The sequence below is a fragment of the Cetorhinus maximus genome, chromosome 29 (genome assembly GCF_964194155.1).
Source record: "Cetorhinus maximus chromosome 29, sCetMax3.hap1.1, whole genome shotgun sequence".
In the NCBI taxonomy this organism is placed as follows: Eukaryota; Metazoa; Chordata; class Chondrichthyes; order Lamniformes; family Cetorhinidae; genus Cetorhinus; species Cetorhinus maximus.
This window is the reverse complement of record NC_135907.1, coordinates 20,037,162-20,059,483: the sequence shown is the minus strand read 5'-3', so window position 1 is coordinate 20,059,483 and position 22,322 is coordinate 20,037,162. Positions and strand designations below refer to the sequence as shown.

Here is a 22,322-nt window from a genome sequence, read left to right as displayed (position 1 = left end):
TAGAAAGAAGATGCTTTGCCTGATAGATGCTGCAGTGTGAGCATGTTGCACTCTCTCTTTCTCTACATACAGGCCTTGTTGATAGAAGGCCAAATGATAGATGGAAAGGAATTCTCCAGAAAATCAGTCCACGACAGGCTTTCACATAACAGTATCAACAGCAAGATCATCAACAGTCAATACTTATTTAGCACTTTTAACATACAGAACATCCCAAGACTTAGCAGGAAATGTGTAAAAAAGAGTTTGCATACAGCATCTTTTGTGACTTCCAGATGTCACAAAGGGCTTCATAGCCAAGTAGTTGTAAAATGTAAGCACTGTTGTAATGGAATCAATAGCTTGGGAGAAAAGCTGAGTTTTAAGATTTTTAAAGGAAGCTAGAGATCAGAGGGTTTTTGGGGGAGAGTTTTTTTAAAGAGAGCAGGAAGGGAGGGCAATGCTCAAGAGGCCAAAGGTTGAAGGGTGTGGCACAGAAAGTAATACTACATAGGGCAAGTGTCCATACAGGGACTGAAGATGAGCGTTTTATGTTTAAACATTGGGTTGGAGGCAGTGAGCAAGGATGGCATTGATGAACAAGTTGAAGTGTGGATAAAGGAAGGTCAGCAAAGAAAACATTGGGATAATCGAGTCTGGAGATCACAAAAACATGGATAAGGGTTTCAACTGAGGAGCACTCCTGGAATGGGGGCCCAAAAAAGGGTTACAGAAGGTCCCAGAACCATGTCACAGTGTGGCACTTATGGAAGCCACCGTGTTGCCGGTAGAAATTCAATAAGCATTTTTATTCTTTTAAAAGTTTAGCACCAAAGCATAAGTAATTGGTTATTCATTATTTGCACAGGCTTGGAGTCAATTATATTCCAACTGGCTGTCTCAGCTGGATGCCAGGTCTTGTCCAGTGTTGCTAAGGTGCAAATAACAGAAAATATGCCAGATGTTGTATCTTTGCATATTATCACATTTGCGAGCATATTGGATATTTCCCTCATTACTTCTAGAGGGAGATGTTGGAAACACTGGGGGCAAGTGGGGATCTGGTGGACTGCCTCCCATTGCATTGGCTGTCCCAATCACTCAGCCTTCGTTTTATAAAGCTGGTTTAATCCAAGTCACGTATTTAGGCTGTGTCTTATTGATTAAAGTTGGATACGCTCGTTGAGTCTCATGTTGCAATTCAGCTTCTAACAAAATGTTCTGAAATCCATGAAATTATGGGACAAAATCACCCTTTTTACACACCTTGAATCTCCGGGATATCGCTATTTATTGCAGCTGGTTATATGAATAATACCCGAACTGGTGGAGTTCAGAGTTATATCTGGCAGCACTGTGGCTGAGGGGGGAGCTAAAGTCCTGGATGTGTTTAGTCAGTATCCTATAGAAGAGAGATTGAGTACTCTGCAGTATTAATGAACTCTTAGCTTTTGGGAGGCCAGTGATTGAAATTTAAAATTGGGAAATAACATTGGAAACTCGGGGTCTTTTGAGCTTAATTGACACAGTGTTGAAATGTATTTAATATAATTGTTTTTATATTCCTCAGGCTCATATTAAGGGATGACAGCCTGTGGCACTGGGGAGGGGTTTGGAGCGGTGACCTGGTGGGGGTTCAGCCCAGCAATGGATTTCCAAGGAAAAGGTGAGAAGGATTTGAAAATCTTGTGCAAGTTAAACGCAGTAACATTTTTTTTTCCTTTAAACTCTCCATTTTGGCGTTGCAGCAAAGTGAGTGGAAGTGATTTTATAATCGGTTAATGGTAGGATTGAGCAGCAGGATTGCGAGTCACTTAACTGTGCCTGCCTCATTGTAGTTAAATCAAGATTATAATAATGGAGCTGCATGCGAAATGCAGGCAAAATCTGCTTCTCCTGTTTCACACTAAAAGCACTCCTCGGCATTTTAAAATCAATTTTTTTTATCGCAGGGGTGGATGAGGAGGAAAGGAGTGGGGTTAGGAATATTTTAAAATGAGAGCTTACTCCGGTTTAAGGTGACATCTTAAGGAGTAGTTATGCCTTTGGAAGATTTTGCAAACGTCAGCAAGGATTGAAGGACGGGATCAGGCTGGGAATATTTATACTTAGAAGGAAATTCCCTGTCCAGAAGCAGCTGTGAAGTCAGAAAATGGGATTAATGGGATTAAATCCAACATGGGAGAAAAAGGAAATAAATTGGAAAAATTGGTATGGACCCATAGAAAACCTCACAGGAACTGTTGACATAGGACCTTTAAGCTGGAGAGATAACAATATACTGATTTTAATAATAAATAGATGATCTTTTAGTTGGATTAACTCGCATAATTTTTCAGATGGCAGAGACAAGAAAAGTCAAACGCCTGGCCTCCAAGCTGAACTATAAAGTGTATTTGAGTTGGATAATCCTCAGTGCTGTCTTCTGCCATCACATTATAATAAATAATGCCATAGGCCAAGTGCTTTTACTCACTTCCTTTTGAGTCAGTGTGGTTAATGCACTAGAATATTCTGATAATGAGTTTATTCAATAAATACCTTGGGCAGTAGTCAAAATGGAAGCATAGTACATTATGTACCATTAACAATTCTTGCAAACTTTACTTGGAGACAGTAGCATGCAGGGGTTTATCTTCCATCCAGATGTCGTCCATTGAGATCTCATGGAACTGAAACATTACCAACACTATTTATCTAAATTCCTTTTTTCACATTATTATGATTAAACATGATAAATGATGTGTTTCTATGGAGCTTAGTGAAATGTAAGCATCGCCTTATATTTTCTCAATAATCCTTGATTATTTGAGATCCAGAGCTTATAAAAGTCCGAAATAAAAGTCTCAAATGCAGTGGGGAGAAGATAGAGAGGTTTGTATCATCAGAAGTGCTTTTAATAATGCCTTTTTTTCATTCTTTCACAGAACGTGGGCGTCACAGGCTAGGCCAGTATTTATTTCCCATCCCTAACTGCACTCGAGAATGTAGTGGTGAGCAGTATCCTTAAACCACTGCAGTCGATGTGGTGTAGGTACACGCACAGTGCTGTTAGGGAGGAAGTTCCAGGTATTTGACCCAGCGACAGTGAAGGAACGGCTGATATGGTTCCAAGTCAAGATGGTGTGCTGCTTGGAGGGAAACTTGCAGATGGTGGTGTTACTATGCATCTGCTGCCCTTGTCCTTCTCAGTGGTAGAGGTCATAAGTTTAGAAGGTGCTGTTGAAGGAGCCTTGGTGAATTGTTGCAGCATCTTGTAGATGGTACACATTGCTGCCACTGTGCGTCAGTGGTGGAGGGAGTGAATGTTGAAAGCGGTGGATGGGTGCAAATCAAGCGGGCTGCTTTGTCCTGGATGATGTTGAGCTTCTTGAGTGGTGTTGGAGCTGCACGCATCTAGGCAAGTGGAGAGTATTCCATCACACTCCTGACTTGTGCCTTGTAGATTGTGGACAGGCTTTGGGGAGTCAGGAAGTGCGTTATTCACCGCAGAATTGCCATAAGTGCCAAGTGGATAATCCATCTAGGCCTCCTCCTAAGGTCCCCAAAATCACAGATGCCAGTCTTCAGCCTGTTGCAGCCACAGTACATGGCTTGTCCAGTTCAGTTTCTGGTCAATGGTAAGCTCCAGGATGTTGATAGTGGGGGATTCAACGATGGTAATGCCATTGAATATCCAGGGGAGATGGTTGGATTCTCTCTTGGTGGTGATGGTCATTACCTAGTACTTGTGTGGCATGAATATTACTTGCCACTTATCATCCCAAGCCTGAATGATGTCCAGGTCTTGGTGCATTTGGACATGAACTGTTTCAGTATCTGAAGAGATGCGAATGGTGCTGAACATTGTGCAATAATCAGTGAACATCCCACTTCTGACCTTATGATGGAGGGAAGGTCATTGACGAAGCAGCTGAAGATGGTTGGGCCTAAGCTCTACCCAGAGGAACTCCTGCAGTGACGTCCTGGGACTGAGGTGATTGACCTCCAACAGCCACACCATCTTCCTTCATGCTCGGTATGACTCCAATCAGAAGAGTTTTTCCCCAATTCCCATTGACTCCAGTTATGCCAGGACTCCTTGTTGCCACACTCGGTCAAATTATGCCTTGATCTCTATGACCCCTTCCATGAATTTGCTGGTGATTGAGAGTAGACTGATGAGGCAGTAATTGGCTGGGTTGGATTTGTCCTGTTTTTTGTGAACAGGACATAACTGGGCAATTTTCCACATTGCTGGATATTTGCCAATGTTGTAGCTGTACTGGAACAGCTTGGCTAGAGGTGCGCCTATTTCTGGAACACAAGTCCTCAGTACTATTGCCATAATATTGTCAGGGCCCAGAGCCTTTGCAGTATCCAGTGCCTTCAGCCATTTCTTGATATCATGTGGCATGAATCGAATTGGCTGAAGACTGGCATCTGCGATGCTGGGGACCTTAGGAGGAGGCCGAGATGGATCATCCACTTGGCACTTCTGGCTGAAGATTGTTGCAAATGCTTCAGCCTTGTCTTTTGCACTGATGTTCTAGGTCCGCTGTCATTTAGGAAGGGGATATTTGTGGAACCTCCTCCCCCAGTTAGTTGTTTAATTGTCCACCACTATTCACGACTGGATGTGGCAGGACTGCAAAGCTTAGATCTGATCCGTTGGTTGTGGAATCACTTAGCTCTATCCACCGCTTGCTCCTTCTGCTGATTGGCATACAAGTAGTCCTGTGTTGTAGCTTCACCAGGTCGACACCTCATTTTTAGGTATGCCTGGTGCTGTTCCTGGCATGCCCTCCTTTTTTTGTTATTCATTCACGGGATGTGGGCTTTGCTGGCTGGACCAGCATTTATTGCCCATCCCTAGTTACCCTTGAGAAGGTGGTGGTGAGCTGCCTTCTTGAACCGCTGCAGTCCATGTGGTGTAGATACATCCACAGTGCTGTTAGGAAGGGAGTTGCAGGATTTTGACCAAGTGATAGTGAAGAAACGGCGATATATTTCCAAGCCAGGAAGGTGACTTGGAGGGGAACTTCCAGGTGGTGGTGTTCCCATCTATCTGCTGCCCTTGTCCTTCTAGGTGGTAGTGGTCATGGGTTTGGAAGGTGCTGTCTAAGGAACCTTGGTGAATTCCTGCAGTGCATCTTGTAGATGGTACACACTACTGCTACTGTGCATCGGTGGTGGAGGGAGTAAATGTTTATGGATGTAATGCCAATCAAGCAGACTGCTTTGTCCTGGACGGTGTCCAGCTTCCTCAGTGTTGTGGGAACTGCACTCATCCAGGCAAGTGGGGAGTATTCCATCATACTCCTGACTTGTGCCTAGTAGATGGTGGACAGGCTTTGGCAAGTCAGGAGGTGAGTTACTCGACGCACGATTCCTAGCCTCTGACTTGCTCTTGTAGCCACAGTATTTGTATGGCTAGTCCAGTTCAGTTTCTGGTCAATGATAACCCCCAGGATGTTGATAGTGGAGGATTCAGTGATGGTAATGCCATTGAACATCAAGGGGCGATGGCTGGATTCTCTCTTGCTGGAGATGGTCATTGCCTGACACTTGTGTGGCACGAATGTTATTTGCCACTTCTCAGCCCAAGTCTGGATATTGTCCAGGTCTTGCTGCATTTGGACATGGACTCTTCATTGAACCTGCTCAAAATTCACCTTTACCCAGTTCTTCTCAATGTATTTAGTGTAATCCTGGCTTTCCTTATTCTCAGGTTTAACTGCTTCAATGAAGGCTCTGAGCTCAAAAGATGATAATGTTCCTGAACTGAATATTCTCATGGTTGGTGCTGGTGATAGCCGACATCTCTTAACAACTATCTCCCGGGCTCACCGCTGGCCACGGAGAAAGATTAATGTAAGTAAAGAACCAGAAGAAGCAAAATCTTTTTTTGAACTTTTGTTACTTCCTTTTCCTCCTGAAGGTATTGATTCCTGCTGAAATATCAAACCACAAACCCTGACTGCACCGCCAGTGAGTGTCATCAGGCTATTCAACTCTAGAAGCTGAGCCAGTCTTGCCCTCGTCCATTCACATGTGTGCACTTTCTAATGAGCCTTCATTCGCTTGATTATCAGAACTGGGAATACTGGCTTTTTTTCTCTCCCTCTCTAGCTGAAAGGACTGAGGCCAGCTGGCATGGGTGTGGGAGAATACGATTAATGGCCAATTTTCCCTGCTCTTTTCTCACATCTTGCTAGAAAGTCACAATCGTCATAGTGAGGAATACATCCTGCGCTGTAGCAGACAGTCTTGTGGGTCACAGGGTGAGAACAGAGATCCTCACATATCAATATTTCCATTTAACGGGGCTAATTTTTAAAATAATATCTTTTTGTTGGTACATTCTTAGATTATGTTTAACATTTTTTTATAGATATATGTTATATATTTTGTCTCTCTCTCTTGTAGTCCCTCAAAGTGTGAAGGATTCTTGTCACTGAGTACAGCCCCCGGCACCTGTGCATGAAGTCTTTTAAGGTGGGGAGGCTGTTGCACTGCAGCGCCAGACGGTTATTGAGACTCTCCCTCTCTTACTGTCTACCATATTGTATTGGAAGGATTTGCAGGTTGATAATCAACCTGTTTGGCCGCATTATGAACCATCAAGTCCCAAAGCGGAACTCAAACCCAAAGCTTCTGGCTCAGAGGTAGTTTCGCTACCCACTGTGTCACAAAACCTCCTTATATGTTATATATTTACATATTTTACAATCATATTTGCTGTAGATTTACATTTTCGTTTCTTCTTTATGCCAGTTCTACATTGTGGAGAATAACTTGGAGTTGATAGGCCGACATCTTCTTTTTCTCACTGTTGCTTTAGAACCTCCAGGACAGATGGGTTTACAAGGTATACGTTTATTTGCTACTCTATTGTGAAATACACCAAACTGCACTCTCATTCACCAGTTATGGTGCTTTTCTTTATTTTAAGTTTTTCAAACATTTGTGCATCTTCACTGTTTTTTTTTCCCTTTCTATTTCTGCAGAAAAGAGTGAATTCCTGCTTGAGTTGTTTGGTAATAGTCTGATACGGAGTCAGACTGCAGCCTACCTGCAGGACAAGGCTAACCTTTTCATTCATTACGTAACAGACCTTGATTTTCTTCATAAGAAACTGCCAATGATTGACATGTCGGGCCTGAAGGTAGAAAGCTAGTATAGTCACTAGTGCCTTTCTCACACAGGTCCAAACCCTTCCCTTAGCTATGCTACTTACATATGGAAGAGAACACTTCATTCAATGTTACAACACAGTAGGAGGTGTTTATTTTCCATCCGGATGTTATTCTCATAGAACCATAACGTTACAAACACATTTTTTAATTCCTCGTTTCACGTCATTGCAAGTTAAACATGATGACTTGTATGTGTAGCTTACTGAAATGTGAGCATCCCTTATGTTGCCTCAATAATCTTTGATCAATTGTACTTGGTTCTTTTAGCTAATTACATGTATCATTTTACATAAGCTTATTGTCTGCCTTCATGTCTTTGATGTACAATACTGTAGAAGTGAGCATATTTGGAAACAGGTCAGAACCAGATTGTGTTGTACACAAATTTAAATGTACGAATGTCTCCGGAGCAGATTTTTCCATTCACTTTATCCATTCAGATAAAAATAAGCCTGCAGATCAGTACTGTTTGGTTTTCTCTCTCTTTCTCCCTCTCTTTCCTTTTCTCTTTCATGACCACCTTTCCTGGGTTCTGGCGGAAATTCCCAAATTAAACCCTATGATTAATGGTTTTGTTCACATTAAATGAGTAGGCTATGTTGATCTCTCCAGTAATAGCAATTCTCCTTAGCATCAAAATTTTATGGCCTTTGGATTCAACAGTCACAAGCTTGAGCATCATGTATAACAAAGATTGCACTATAAGTCATCTGGGGAGTCACTGGTTGCATACTACCATGGCTTCCAGTGGCAAGCGTACCTCAGGAGCGATGTGCGAACTGATCCTTTCGATAAGATCATTGAAGTTTGGAACTGTGGTACAAACATTGTTTAACAAGTCCTTTCCAAAATGTATGAATTCCTGTAAGAGTTTAATTTGCAATTTTAAGACTCTCTCTTGCACCTTCTTGCAGTTTAAAGAGAGAGATCAGTTGGAAGCAATTTTTAAATTCTGGAGGAATCCTGATCAAAAGGTTTTTCAGATCAGTCGGATGTGGGATTTACGAAACAGACAATACTTGGGCAACCGATACGACTCTAAGCAAGGAGTCTACGACTGGGACTTGCATATGAAATTGCATGATCGAGGGGTAAGTATTCGAGCTTGTTGGGTGGGCAGTGCAGCACTTCAGTACGTTCACCATTTATCATGCGTTAAAACCAGCCAAAATATTTGACGCTGAAAAGACATAAAATTCTCTCATTGGCTAGGTTAGTAGAAACTTTTGATGTTTAAGATCTGGTTTTAAATCGAATTTCAGTGTTTAAAAACAGGAATCTTGAGCTTCAGATTGATAATGCAGGATTGCCAAACTTTCTGAATTAAAATGTTAAAAGCTTATTGGGTGTTAGTGTAAATGAAGCATTACCGCCAGCCTACTGATCTGTTTATTGAGATGAATTTGGACAATCATAGTTATGACATTGTCAATTTGGGGCACTTTGGAAAGCATGAAGGTAAATTTGGTTGGAGCCTTGACTTCCTCTGTAGTGCACAAAACTGAGACGTTGCAATGCCTCTGCTGCTGGGAGAATGTAATATGAGAATGATTATTTACATAGGCAATTTCCATTGTACATTTGGACATAGGAAACTTTCAAATGGGAAAAATTGACACACAAAATATGTGCAGAACTAAGGTTTTTAACACTTTACTTATTAATCTCCTGTGACATTTCACATAGGAAACCGAAACCTGTAGTCTTCAGGTAAGGCAGAAGCTGGGGAATAATTTGTTCAAGGCGCACAGACATGTTTGAGTCTCTCTTTTCAAATAATAGATTTTATCCTCATTTTTTTATATTTCCTTTCTAAATTCCTATATGTGTGTGGCCTTGCTGAAAGCTTTCATCCCCACAGGCTTTTTTTTCATCTTACCAGAACTGAGTCATAAATGATCACTGTTGTGCTGTCCATATTATGTTTCTTCATAATTTTGTACCATTATAGGCTCGTGTAATAAACAATCGACAATACTATCAGTGGAGAGATAAAGGCTTGGCATTTGAAGTTCGTGAGGGGTTGTATGATGTACCGAACAAATCGCTGGCTTCTGGGCTGCTTTTGAATTATGTACGTTCAAGAATAAGCCAAGCATCTGTTTTGTATAATTTGTATAAATTTAGGTAGAAAGAAAAGGGGTATATTGGTAACTTTTAGATGATGGGCTAGTTTTTATTGGTATTTGTTGGGGAGCAATGTTCTTTCATTTGCATGGGTTTTAAACAGGGAAGATAGCAATTCAGATATATTGACCTGAAAGAGTTGGGTCAGTACTCTTGGCTCAACTCCCTAAGACATACTTTCATGTGATAACATTTTCCACTTCCTTCAAGGGTTTGCAACATGAAAGGAAGGGATCAGATGTTGCATTTTCCTGCTACTTCACTTACTTGATAATACACAACTTTGTGTGTGCGTGTGCACAGACGTGCACACATTAGGTGAGGATGAATTCTGTGGGGGGGGAATCGGGAAAAGTTCCCACCATGAAAGAAGGGAAAAGAACTTGCTTGTGATTGGCTGTACAATTTTCCTGAGGTGAGGAGGCTAGGCAGGAAAGGAGATGGTGAGAGTCATACAGAAAGAGAGGCAAAGACCTAGAGGCATATAGAGACTGAAACCATACAGATGAAAGACAAGACCAATATAAAGAAAGACTCAGGTAGGGAAAAAAACTGACATTATAAATAGATTACGAGAATAAATAGTAAGGTAGCCATAGAGAGACTAATTGGAAGAGTGGAAGACACCAACAAAGATGGACAGAATTAAAGAGTGGGAAACAAGCAGAGAGGCAATTACAGGAAGTAGGCAACAGGATGTTATTTTTATCCATAGCATTGTTAGCAGAAATTAATTTCTCTAAATTACTTGTGAATATTGCACTCTTTTTCTACAGAAAGGGGAGAAGGTTCCTACCCGTGGTTACTGGGGAGATATTGTCACAAGCCCATACATTGCTTTTGGAATTGAAACTGAGGAACAATCTTTGCTGAAGACAGCAAATGGCGCCCATATAAAGGTGACAAACCAATCCTTCTATTTTACTGGCATTATGACAGTATGTTTACGATGGCAATCATAGAAAGTTTACGGCAGAGAAAGAAGCTACTTGACCCATTGTGTCTGCGCCGGCCAAAAAATAATCCACCCAGCGTAATCCCACTTTCCAGCATTTGGTCTGTAGCCCTGCAGGTTACGGCACTTGAGGTGCATATCAGACACCTTTTAAATGAGTCCAGGCCCTCTGGAATCCTCTGGGTGAAAATTCTTTCCTCATCTACCCTCTAATCTTTCTACCGATCACTTTAAATCTATGCCCCCTAGTCACTGATCTCTCTGCTAAAGGCCCCTCGCAATTTTGTACATCTCAATCAAATCTCTCCTCAGCCTCCTCTGTTCCAAGGAGAACAACCTCAGCCTATCCAATCTTCCCTCATAGCTGCAATTTTCAGTCCTGGCAACGTCCTCGTAAACCTTCTCTGTACCCTCTCTAGTGCAATTACATCCTTTCTGTAAAGAGGTGACCAGAACTGCACACAGTACTTAAGTTGTGGCGCAACTTATATAGTTCCAGCATAACCTCCCTGCTCTTATATTCCATGCCTCGGCTAATAAATGAAAGGATTCCATATGCCGCCTTAACCATTTTATCAATCTGTCCTGCTAGATTCAGGGATTTGTGGACATTCACTCCAAGGTCTCTCACCTCCTCTCCTCTCAGTATCCTCCCATTTATTGTGTAATCTTTTGCCTTGTTTGACCTCCCCAAGAGCATCACCTCACATTTCTATGGGTTGAATTCCATTTGCCACTTTTCTGCCCAGCTGAGCAGTCCATTGATATCATCCTGCAGTCTACAGCAATCCTCCTCGCTTTCTGCCATGTGGCCAATGTTTGTGTTGTCAGCAAGCTTCTTGATCATTCACCCTGCATTTACATCCAAATCATTAATATATACCACAAAAAGCAGAGGACCTAGCACTGAGCCCTGTGGAACCCCACTGGAAACAGCCTTCCAGTCACAAAAACATCCATCAACAATTACCCTTTGTTTTCTGCCACTGAGACAATTTTGTATCCAGTTTGCAACATTCCCCTGGATCCCATGGACTTTTATTTTCTTTAACCAGTCTGCCATGTGGTACCTTGTCAAAAGCCTTGCTAAAATCCATATTGACCACATCAACTACTCTACCTTCATCAATCCTCCTTGTTACTTCCTCAAAAAATTCGACCAAATTGGTCAGACTTGACCTTCCCTTAACAAACCTATGCTCACTGACCTTGATTAATCCATGCCTTTCTAAGTGACCGTTTTATCCTGTCCCTCAGAATTGATTCCAATAATTTGCCCACTACCAAGGTCAGACTGACTAGCCTGTAATTATTCGGTTTATCCCTCGCTCCCTTTTTGAAACAACGGTACAACGTTAGCAGACCTCCAATCCTTCGATACCTCACCTGCATCCAGTGAGGATTGGAAAATGATGGTCAGACCCTCTGCAATTTGCTCCTTGGCTTCTTTTAACAGCCTGGGATACATTTCATCTGACCCTGGTTATTTATCCACTTTCAAGGGTGCTAATCCCCTTAATACTTCCTTTCTCCCTAGGTTTATCACATCCAATACTTCATACTCCCCTTCCTTAACTACAGTGTCTGCGTTGTCCCCCTCTTTTGTGAAGATCCTGTACAAAGTACTCGTTAAGAACCGTACCCATACCCTCCACCTCCACACATAGGTTACCTTTTTAGGTCTTGTATGGGCCCTACTCTTTGCTTAGTTATCCTCTTACTCTTAATGTATTGATAAAACATCTTTAGGTTCTCCTTGATTTTGCTTACCAATATGCCCTCTCTTTGCTTTCCTAATTTCCTTTTGATTTCACCTCTCCTCTTTCTATACTCCTCTCGGCTTTCTGTAGTATTGAGTTCTTGATGTCGGACATAAGCTTTCCTTTTGTTTTATCTTACCCTGTAAGCTTCTTGACATCAATGGGGCTCTAGATTTGGCCGTCCCACCCTTTTTTTCTTTGTGGGAACATGTTTACTCTGAACCCTTGAATCTCCCCTTTGAATGCCTCCCACGGCTCTGACAGTGATTTACCTTCAAGTAGCTGTTTCCAGTCCACTTTTGCTAAATCACTCCTCAGTTTAGTAAAATTTTCTTTGCCCCAATTTAGAACTTTAACTCCTGTTTTATCCTTGTCCTTTTCCATAATTATGTTAAAACTAACTGAATTATGAGCACTACCACCAAAAGGCTCTCCCACTGTCACTCCTTCCACCTGCCCAGCTGCATTTCCCTAAACTAAGCCCAGAACCCCGACCTCTCTTGTTGGACTTGCTACATACTGGCCAAAAAGTTCTCTTGAATGCACCATAAGAATTCTGTTCCCTCCATTCCTTTCACACTAAAACTATCCTAGTTAATATTGGGTAGTTAAAATCCCCTATTATCACTGCCCTACTGGTTTTGCACATCTCAGAGATTTGCATACATATTTGTTCTTCAATCTCCTTCTGACTGTTTGGGGGCCTATAGTACACAATAGGGTGACTTGCCCTTTTTTCCCTCCCAAGCTCAAACCATATGGCCTCAATTGATGACCTTCTAATGTCCCTCCAGTGGGAGTCATTCAAAAAGGAAATAGAGAGAGTGCCGAGCCAACATGTTCCGGTAGAGGTGAAGGGTGGGACCAACAAGTCTAGAGAATCCTCGATGTCGAGGAATGTACAGGATTGGATAAGGAAAAAAAGGGAAGCTTACGGTAGATACTGAGGGCTCAAAACAGCAGAAGATCTAGAGGAGCACAGAAAGTGCAGGGGGTTACTTAAAAAAGAAATTAGGAGAGCGAAGAGGGGGCATGAAAAAACACTGGCAGGTAAAATAAAGGAAAATCCAAAGGCATTTTATAAGTATGTTAGGGACAAGAGGATAATCAGGGAAAGAGTAGGGCCCATTAGGGACCAAAGTGGCAATCTATGTGAGGAACCAGAAGACGTAGGTGAGGTTTGGAATGAGTACTTTGCATCTGTATTTTCTATAGAGAAGGATGAAATAGGTTTAGAAATCAGGGAGGGGAACTGTGATATACTTGAACAAATTAGCATTGAGAGGGAGGAAGTATTAGCGGTTTTAACGGGCTTAAAAGCAGATAAATACCCAGGCCCAGATGAGATGTATCCCAGGCTCCTGTGGGGGGCAAGGGAGGAGACTGCAGGGGCCTTGACATTTATTTTCAAATTCTCTCTGGCGACAGGAGAGGTGCCAGAGAACTGGAGGACAGCTAATGTGGTACCATTATTCAAGAAGGGTAGTAGGGATAAACCAGGGAACTATAGGCCAGTGAATCTAACATCAGTGGTAGGGAAACTTTTTTTTAAATTTTGAGGGACAGAATTAATCCCCATTTGGAGACACAAGGATTAATCAAAGATAGTCAGCATGGCTTTGTCAGGAGGATATCATGTCTAACAAATTTTATTGAATTTTCTGAGGAGCTGACTAGGTGTGTAGATGAGAGTAGTGCAGTTGATGTAGCCTACATGGATTGCAGTGAGGCTTTTGACAAGGTCTTGAATGGGAGACTGGTCAGGAAGTAAGAGCCCATGGGATCCAGGGCAATTTGGCAAATTGGATCCAAAATTGGCTCAGTGGCAGGAGGCAAAGGGTGATGGTCAAAGGTTGTCTTTGTGACTGGAAGTCTGTGTCCAGTGGCATACCGCAGGGTTCAGTGCTGGGTCCCTTGCTGTTTGTAGAGTACATTAATGATCTAGACATGAATATAGGAGGTATGATAGTAAGTTCGCAGATGACACAAAAATTGGTGGTGTGGTAAACAGCGAGGAGGAAAGCCTTAGACTACAGGACGATATAGACAGTCTGGTCAGATGGGCAGAACAGTGGCAAATGGAATTTAATCCTGATAAGTGTGAGGTGATGCATTTTGGGAGGACTAACAAGGCAAGGGAGTACACAATGAATGGTAGGACCCTAGGAAGTAGAGAGGATCAGAGGGACCTTGGTGTGCAGCGGGGAGACAACATACCATCCTGGAGTCACATCTGCGGCTGCAGAAACACCTGTCTGTTCCCCTATTGAATCCCCTACCACTATTCCTCTTCCCCTCTTCTTCCTTCCCACCCGTGGAGCCTCGAACTTGGCTCTTGCTGCACTCCACTGGCATCCAAAATGGAAAATCAATTTGTGAGCGAGGTAGACTCAGAGGACTCCTGCACTACCTGTGTGGTCCTCCTAGACTTTTTGGCGGTCACCCATTTCCTCTCTGCCTGCATGCTCTTAACCTGTGGTGTGACCACCTCCATAAACATGCTATCTACCTAGTTCTCAGCATCGCGAATGTGTCAGAGTGGCTCGAGCTGCCATTCGAGTTCCAAAACCTGGAGCTCAAGGATGGAATTTTATGCCTCTTCATGGCGGGGCTAGGGCCGCAAAATGCGGCGAGCTGTTCAAAAGTCCATTGACTTCGGAGGGACCGTAAGATCTCACCACCATAAAATTCCACCGCCCCAACTTTCTGCAGCTGATTACACCTGCATGGCCATGTGAAGTGCCACAATTCCCCACGTGCCACAGGTTGGGCATTCCGCACAATTGAGCTGCCCTGCCATACCTTAAGCTTACTTTTTGACTATCTACTACAAACTGGAGATTAGAAAGTAAAGTAGACTTACTCACCAATCAGCTACCTAGCATCATGATAATAACTGCTTATGGCACACCTACATTTGTGCATAATTCGGGTATTTAGTGCATAATTTACATGTACAAAAAAGGTTGATCATGTTTCTCTTCTGCAGACAGCACAGGATATCTCTCAGTATAACATAACAGCCTTGCTCCATGAGCTGGTTGCTAAGGAGAGATATGCACTGTTGCAACCAATGGAACAGGCCACCTTGAGTGAGATTACAGAAGAAGAGGAAAGCGAGATGGAAAATGACTCTTCTAACATAAAGGACAAATCGGCGCTTGCACATCAGCAGTCAGGGATTGTGTTAGAGGAAGGAATGGTGAAGCAAAACAATGAGGTGGATAACACAGGGTCCAGTGGAGGGAACGGTACTGCTGAATATGGTACGGTTTACAGAAATGCTCAGGGGAGGGGATCAAACCCAGAACATTTATCCTGTGCATGTTCCTGTCAATAATTAATTGTTATCTATGATTTACACAAGTTGCAATTTGAACGGGCTAACAGAAGACAAGATTCCCTGTTTTTTGACTTTCATTATATATATATATATATCTGGGTTAGTTCAAGACATCAGTTGAGGGACACTACCAAAAACATGTTTTACTCCCATGACTTATTTCAGACTTCATAGCACTGACCCTGGAATCCAGCACTTCCTTACTTGCTGTAAATTCATATTGACATTCACACTCACCTTGTTTCTATAATCTGGACAAGAAAGTTTGTTTTTTGTGATTATTTCAAGTGGTTCTCTGGCAACTCTGGTTTCCATCTGTCGGCTTGGGTAGATGTGAGAAATTCCAGTTCCTCAACATTTTTCTTTCTTCCCTCAGATTACCTCCCCCTGCCAGATGTGAAGATTAATTTCCTGCCAGTAAACTGTGTAACAGAGCTTCGTAAAAAGAGCATTTACAGTAATCGATTTAATGTGATCTACTTTTCCTGCGGGTAAATTGTGGGCCGTATTTTCGCCATCTAGCTGGGTAGTTAGAGTCAGGAAATTTCCCGATTCAGTAGACCAGTCTCCTTTAAAAGGGCACCTGCCTGCCAAATTTTCATTCTGGGGAGACGGGGACAAGATGGAGCCGGATCCTCCACCTTTGGAGGCAGTTCGGAAGTGGCCAGGAAGGGAGGCGTGCCGAGGAGGGCTGGCTAGAAGACCCACCTTGGTTCTCTGAGACTTCGGCCCAGTTGTGCAAAAGGCTGTTAGGCCATCTAGCCCTCACCGTGCCCCCAACCAACCCCCATGCCACCTCCATGCCCACTTACACCCTCCACAGCCACTCACCCAGTATCCACTATGGGCAGACCTCAGGAGACGTGGAGGTGAAAAAATAAATAAACTTCTAACAGCCTAAGAGAAAAATCTTTCATTCATGAAACCGAATCAAAAAATTTAAAATCCCTCAAGCGGTCAATCTGCTGTAAAAACAAACTTCTATTCACTAACCACATCAAAGACATCTGGAAATGGGGGCAGGACTTCCACGTCTGGATCCCGCCCATCATTTTTAAAGGCCTCCAGAGCCAACTCCATTCTGTGAAAATTGAGCCCTGTGAGTTTTATTTCTCAGTATTGTAAGCACCTTTATTTTAGTAGTTCCATTAGTGCATATTCCTATATATGTTCTGTTTTCCTTTCGTCAGATCATCCTTCAGCATTCTTTCCCTTCTCTTCTCATGTGGACTCTGCTCTGTCTTGATTTCTAATGATTTTGTGCTTTCATTGTCTCCTGCTTTCTGTTGCTCTTCTGCTCCTTCTATTTCACATTCATGCTATTTCATGTATTTTCTATCTCTGTATCTTTAATTTTTATCTAATTTTCTTCCCAGTATGATTCACCAGCTAATACCAGAGTTGAAGCAGATCACTGCACCACAAGCAACTCTAATTGTGGAATTGACAAAGTAAGTTTTTTGTGGCTTGTGATATTTCCCTTAAACGGTCCTTACATTGATCGCAGACATGATTTTCAGTCCCTCTCCACTTTCTTGCTGTGCTTTGGTTCCTTTCAATTGAAGAATTTTTTGGTCAGTAGTGCATCTGACACATGCAGAAAACCATGACTTGTTTAAAGGTCTGCACACAGGTAGTGTATTTGCTTGCCCTACATGTCAGGCACAATCTCTACCCATGGCGACCAAACCCATTTGCCCAAGCATAGCTACAGATCAACAGAATCGAGACTTAATGCACTGAGGTACTGCTAGAATTTAAACAGTCAAAATTAAACAGTGTACCAACATCGAGCACTGGTACATTTCTGTTGCTCGTTAACAAGGATCGCCCTATTGCAACTTTGGTGTCAAGGGTTACTTACAGAGGGTACTGAAACTCCACACCTCCAAGTGCTGAAATCATACAATAAGGTCTGCTGTATATTCATACTGCAATCAGGTGAATGGTGCCAATGTACTCACATTGTATGATGAGCTGGTTTCCAAACAAAGTTGCTCATGATGAGCTCCAGGTACCTGATTGCCTCTTAGTGAAGCTCTGATGTGGGCTCAAGCAAAAGAAAAGTTTGCAGTGAATCACCAGTGTAAATTTTAGAGTTAGTATTCATTATTATCATATTTATTACATATTTCTCGATTTTTATTAAGATTTTGAATAGTTCTTACTGTACAGGAGCAAGTGAGAGTTCATTCCTCTGTGACTGTGGCTTGCTCAGACTGGAGGAGAGTGTTGTAAAGGTTTGAAATTACTAATACTGTTTTTGTTTCACCAGGTTTATGCTGGATCTGCGGAAGGAACTGGTAACCAAGTTTGCCAACCGTGCAACCGAAATGGCAAAGGAGGCAGGCTTCGTACCTTTTGGGAATGTGGATGACGAGAAGGACTCATTTGCACGATTTGAACTGAAGAGTGGACCATAACTTTGATCATCCAGCATGAGGGCAGAGGTTAGCTGAGTAAAACAGAGGCAGCAAACATCTCTGCTATCACATCCTGTTGTCCTGATGCTTTTAAAAATGGAGGTGATGGCACTGGGACATTCTAATGGGAGCACATCAGGTCTTAGCACATGAACATCATTGTAAAACAACCAACTGAACGGATTATAATTTCAAGCTTGTGGTGCTGTGATTGAAAATTATTATTTACAACAATTTCTACATTAAGATTTAAGTTTTTAAAACTAATCTGGAATTCTGTATGACAACGGATTAATTCTGACAGTGACTATGTCTGAGAACATTTCATTCCAGCTGAAAGCTTCCCTGATTCCCCATTGGTGTCAACTAAAATTCATTGGGAATGAAACAAGAACAAAAAATGCTGGAAAAATTCAGCAGGTCCAACAGCATCTGTGGAGAGAAAAACAGAGTGAACGTTTCGAGTCCGTATGACTCTTCTTCAAAGCTTAGCTTAGAGTCATAGGGACTGGAAACGTTAACTCTGTTTTTCACTCCACAGGTGCTGTCAGACCTGCTGAGTTTTTCCAGCATCTTCTGGTTTTGTTTCATACTTCCAGCATCCGGAGTATTTTGCTTTTATCTTAGTATTTCATTGGGAATGAGTTGGGTGTCTGAAAGTGTTCCAAGGAATCAATCACCCCAATGTCTGGGACTTCAACCCCCCACCCCACCTTCAGCTTTAAATACTTCCTAAGACCCTCCTTGTCTGTTGTTTTACCCCCAACCTCCTTTTTTTTCCTCCTTTCCCCATCCTGCTTGGTGTCTTAAGAACATAGCAGCAGTGGCAGGTCATTCAGACCTTCGGGTCTGTTCCGCCATGCAAATTGATCATGGCTGATCGTCTACCTCAACGCCAATTTCCCCACACTATCCCCATATCCCTTGATGTCATTAGTATCTAGAAATCTATCGATCTCTGTCTTGAACATACTCAATGACTGACCTTCCACAGCCCTCCTGGATAGAGAATTCCTCTGATTGAAGAAATTCCTCCTCATCTCAGCCCTAAATGCCTTGCCCCTTATTCTTAGACCGTGTTCCCTGGTTATAGACACCCCCCCTTGCCAGGGTAAATATCCTATCAGCATCTATCCTGTATAGCCCCTTAAGAATTTTGTAAGTTTCAGTGAGATCACCCCTTATTCTTCTAAACTCTAGAGAATACAGGCCCAGTCTCCTCAATCTCCCCTCATAGGACAGTCCCACATCCCAAGAATTAGTCTGGTGAACCCCCGCTGCACACCCTCTACGGCATGTATATTCTCTCTTGAGTAAGTGGACCAAAACTGTATTAAATTCTCCAGGTGTGGTCTAACCAAGGTTCTATACAAGTGAAACACAACATCTTTACTCCTGTACTCAAATCCTCTTGCAATAAAGGCTAACATACCTTTTGCCTTCCTAATTGCTTGCTACACCTGTATGTTAGCTTTCAGTGACCTATGAACAAGGACACTTTGGTCATCAACACTTCCCAAACTCTCACCATTTAAGAAATACTCTGCACCTCCATTTCTCCCACCTTTGGTTACTGCCCCGTGAAGTTCCCTTGAGCTGTCTTGCTAAACATGAGGAGTGCTAGAGAAATGCAACTTGATGCTCCGATAATGTGGGGTCTCCATTTTGAAGCACATGCTGCCCTTCTGCTAAATCCAATGGGATTTGACGGGGCCCGTACACCCGCAGGATTTTATTTGTTCATTTTATTCCCATCTTAATTTCTTAGTATCTTTTGTTTAAAGTAGAATGGGCTTCACAAAAGTGTTGGCACTCAATGGTGTCGTTTTTACTGTTTTGAGAGGCTGACAGGTTTCCTTGTTTAAGATTCTACAGGACTGGCTGACCAGGCAATTGAAATTTTCAGTCATGACTTTCTCAGGGTATAGCCTATATTCATGTAGAGATATGGATATAATCATTCAGCCTTAGTATCTCTGTTCCCTCGATACACAGTTGGTACGTAAAACCCTGAAAGTGACTCTCCTGCTGATTCAGCAGCTGGCATCTGTAATGTGCCTCTAACTTAGTAAGTGTCTCAAGATGCTTCACTTAGCAGAAACAGACACAGAGCAGGAGGAGAAGATCTAGGGGAAGTGACTGAAGGCCTAAGATCAATGTTTTTGGTTTTGGGAAGACTTTGGGAGAATAAAGAAAGAAGTAGTAAACCTCAGAGAGAGAGAGAGAGAGTGCTACAGAGTAGGACTGAGATAGTTGAAAGCTATGTCACTGATTCACAAGAAATGGGGAGTGGCAACCCATAGTTTGCCATTGATAAGGAAGTATGCACTGGTTAAGCCAGTACAGTCAAGAAAAGTTTAAATCAACTGCATCACTCAGCCCTTCAATTAAGAGGCTCAGCGATAATATGAACTTTTGATGACGGTTTTAAGATGGAGCAAATTGGATCAGCTGTCCATTATATACCTCTCTCAATTATCCTTTTTATTGAAGTCAGTAGAAATGAAAATTAAGCTAGGTGTATAACTGTCGACTAATCCAGCATTGCCCATTTTATAATGTAGCCAAACAATTAAATTACCCCCAACTCTGTTTTGCAGATGTGACCTCTGACAATTGCATTCACTGTTGGATTACATTTGATCCATATGAACTTGCCTCGGTAGCATCACTGTATGTTTGATAGGAACTGTCAACCAATATAACTCTTGTCACAGCATAGTCCATCTGACATGGAAAGGCATCACTGAAACAATCCTAATAACTGGAATCAGTAAACATAGCTGCGGCAATGCTATTTATCAAAGGTTTCAATATGTATATATCCCTATATTTGTATATTTGCACACTTTACCAATTCTCCTCACTGTTTGTTGTCCTTTGTGACTTCCTCTGTGGAGCAGCATCTAGATGGGGTGTGCAGTGTGGCATATGGAGACAGTAGGAGCCTAGGTTGCTTGCATCTGTACTTGGAAAGATAAAGCTCAGCGCATGGTACTGTAACATATGCACGGAGTTCTGTTCACTAGCCTCCTACTGCAAGTCTGATTTTTCTTTCCTGAATGGTTGAATACAGCTGACAAGACAGTCAACACTTTCAAAATTAAATGGTAAATGTCGCTGTGGTGATGCACCAAAGTTTCATTTAATACACCTTCTTCTGGGTGTGGGAGAAATTGGTGATTTAGCTAAGCCATCAAGAAAAAAGTTAAAAGGGAATACCTTTTATATATATATATGTGAGGGGAGGGGAATGAATCTAAGTGGATAGTTCTTTTAGAAAGCTAGAATAACAGTTGGCTGAATGGTCTCCCTATATACTATATTTTAAAAGGATTTTGGAAATAATTCATGGTCTGAGAAGCACTTTAAAAAGTTTCTGGTCCATTGCTTCTGTCTGTGTTCCTTTCTGGTCTCTTTTTCTTTCCTAAATTTCTCCACCGATATAAATGCCGGGTCTGTTAGCATCTGAAAAGACAAGTTCACATTTCCCACTCGTGAAAGGATCGAGGAACAGACGGCGCAGATTTAAAGTAATTGGCAAAAGAAGCAAAAGCGACATGAGGAAAATCTTTTTCATGCGCCGGGTGGTTAAGGTCCGGAATGTACTGCCTGAGAGCGTGTTGGAGGCAGGTTCAATCGAAGCAGTCAAGAGGGAATTGGACTGTTATCTGAAAAGGAAGAATGTTCAGGGTTACGGGCGGAATGGCCCTTTTGGGGTTCAGTTCAGACACGGTGTGCAACAATTCTGTGGTTCAGTGTAGACTCTCTGTTTTGTTTTCACACCTGAATCATCACACGGATATAGATATATGACTGTGACCCTGAGGAGCAAAGTCTCACTGTTAACTCCAATATGTAGCACTGCCAGCTACAGGCAATAGTGGCACTGCTGACAGCATCCGCTGTAACATCGCCCGTGTGCTCGCACAACTCACCACTAGCAGGAGCCTGCATCTTTGTGTAATTTGCAGTGAGTTTCAGAATTACAGACATCCCTCAGTTTAGCGCGCCTAACGTGTCCCCGGAAAAACAGCGTGCTAAACGAAAACCCGCTAAACGAAAACAATTTTGCCACAAGGTAATATGTAAAAAAAAAGTTTGGTTCTGGTTCTGGTTCCGGCCCTAGACAGAGCGTCGCCCACTGTCTCTCTCCCTGGAACCGGACACCAGAAGCGCTACCTGAAAAAAAAGCCTAAAACCGAGAGGTCATTGTCAATGCATCTTTAAAAACAGAAACCTGGCAGGTCAGGCGACGGGTTTGCACTCTTGTCATTCCCCACTCCCACCAAAAAATAAAGATCAGAGCCTGGCTGTTAAAAGATAAAATGAAACCAAAAAAAAATGCCATATGTTCAGAGCCACCTCCCACCCAATGCAACGCAGTATCCTCGCCTCTCCCAGGCTCCAGGCTCTTGAGTGAAGCAGCAGCAAGGTGCTGTGTACCCTGAAGCAGTCACTGTTGTTGTCGTCGAAGTCACCCTAAAAACAACTTCTAGTGCAAGAAGGAAAAAAAAAGCAGCTTCATTTGCAGCTAATCTCTTTCGCTGAAAATTG

General features: G+C 42.4%; 1 protein-coding gene across 1 annotated transcript; it reads left to right on the top strand.

Moving 5' to 3' along the window:
* The first annotated feature begins 1,547 nt into the window (after nucleotides 1–1,547).
* dnaaf3l (dynein axonemal assembly factor 3 like) lies at nucleotides 1,548–21,148 on the top strand. The gene is made up of 11 exons (XM_078531980.1): nucleotides 1,548–1,645; nucleotides 5,690–5,832; nucleotides 6,736–6,829; nucleotides 6,969–7,126; nucleotides 8,072–8,248; nucleotides 9,109–9,231; nucleotides 10,061–10,183; nucleotides 14,989–15,265; nucleotides 15,719–15,833; nucleotides 16,719–16,793; nucleotides 17,618–21,148. The coding sequence occupies exons 1-11, from the start codon at nucleotides 1,564–1,566 to the stop codon at nucleotides 17,763–17,765; spliced, it is 1,515 nt and encodes a 504-aa protein (XP_078388106.1). The 5' UTR covers nucleotides 1,548–1,563; the 3' UTR covers nucleotides 17,766–21,148.
* Nucleotides 21,149–22,322: the final 1,174 nt, after the last annotated feature.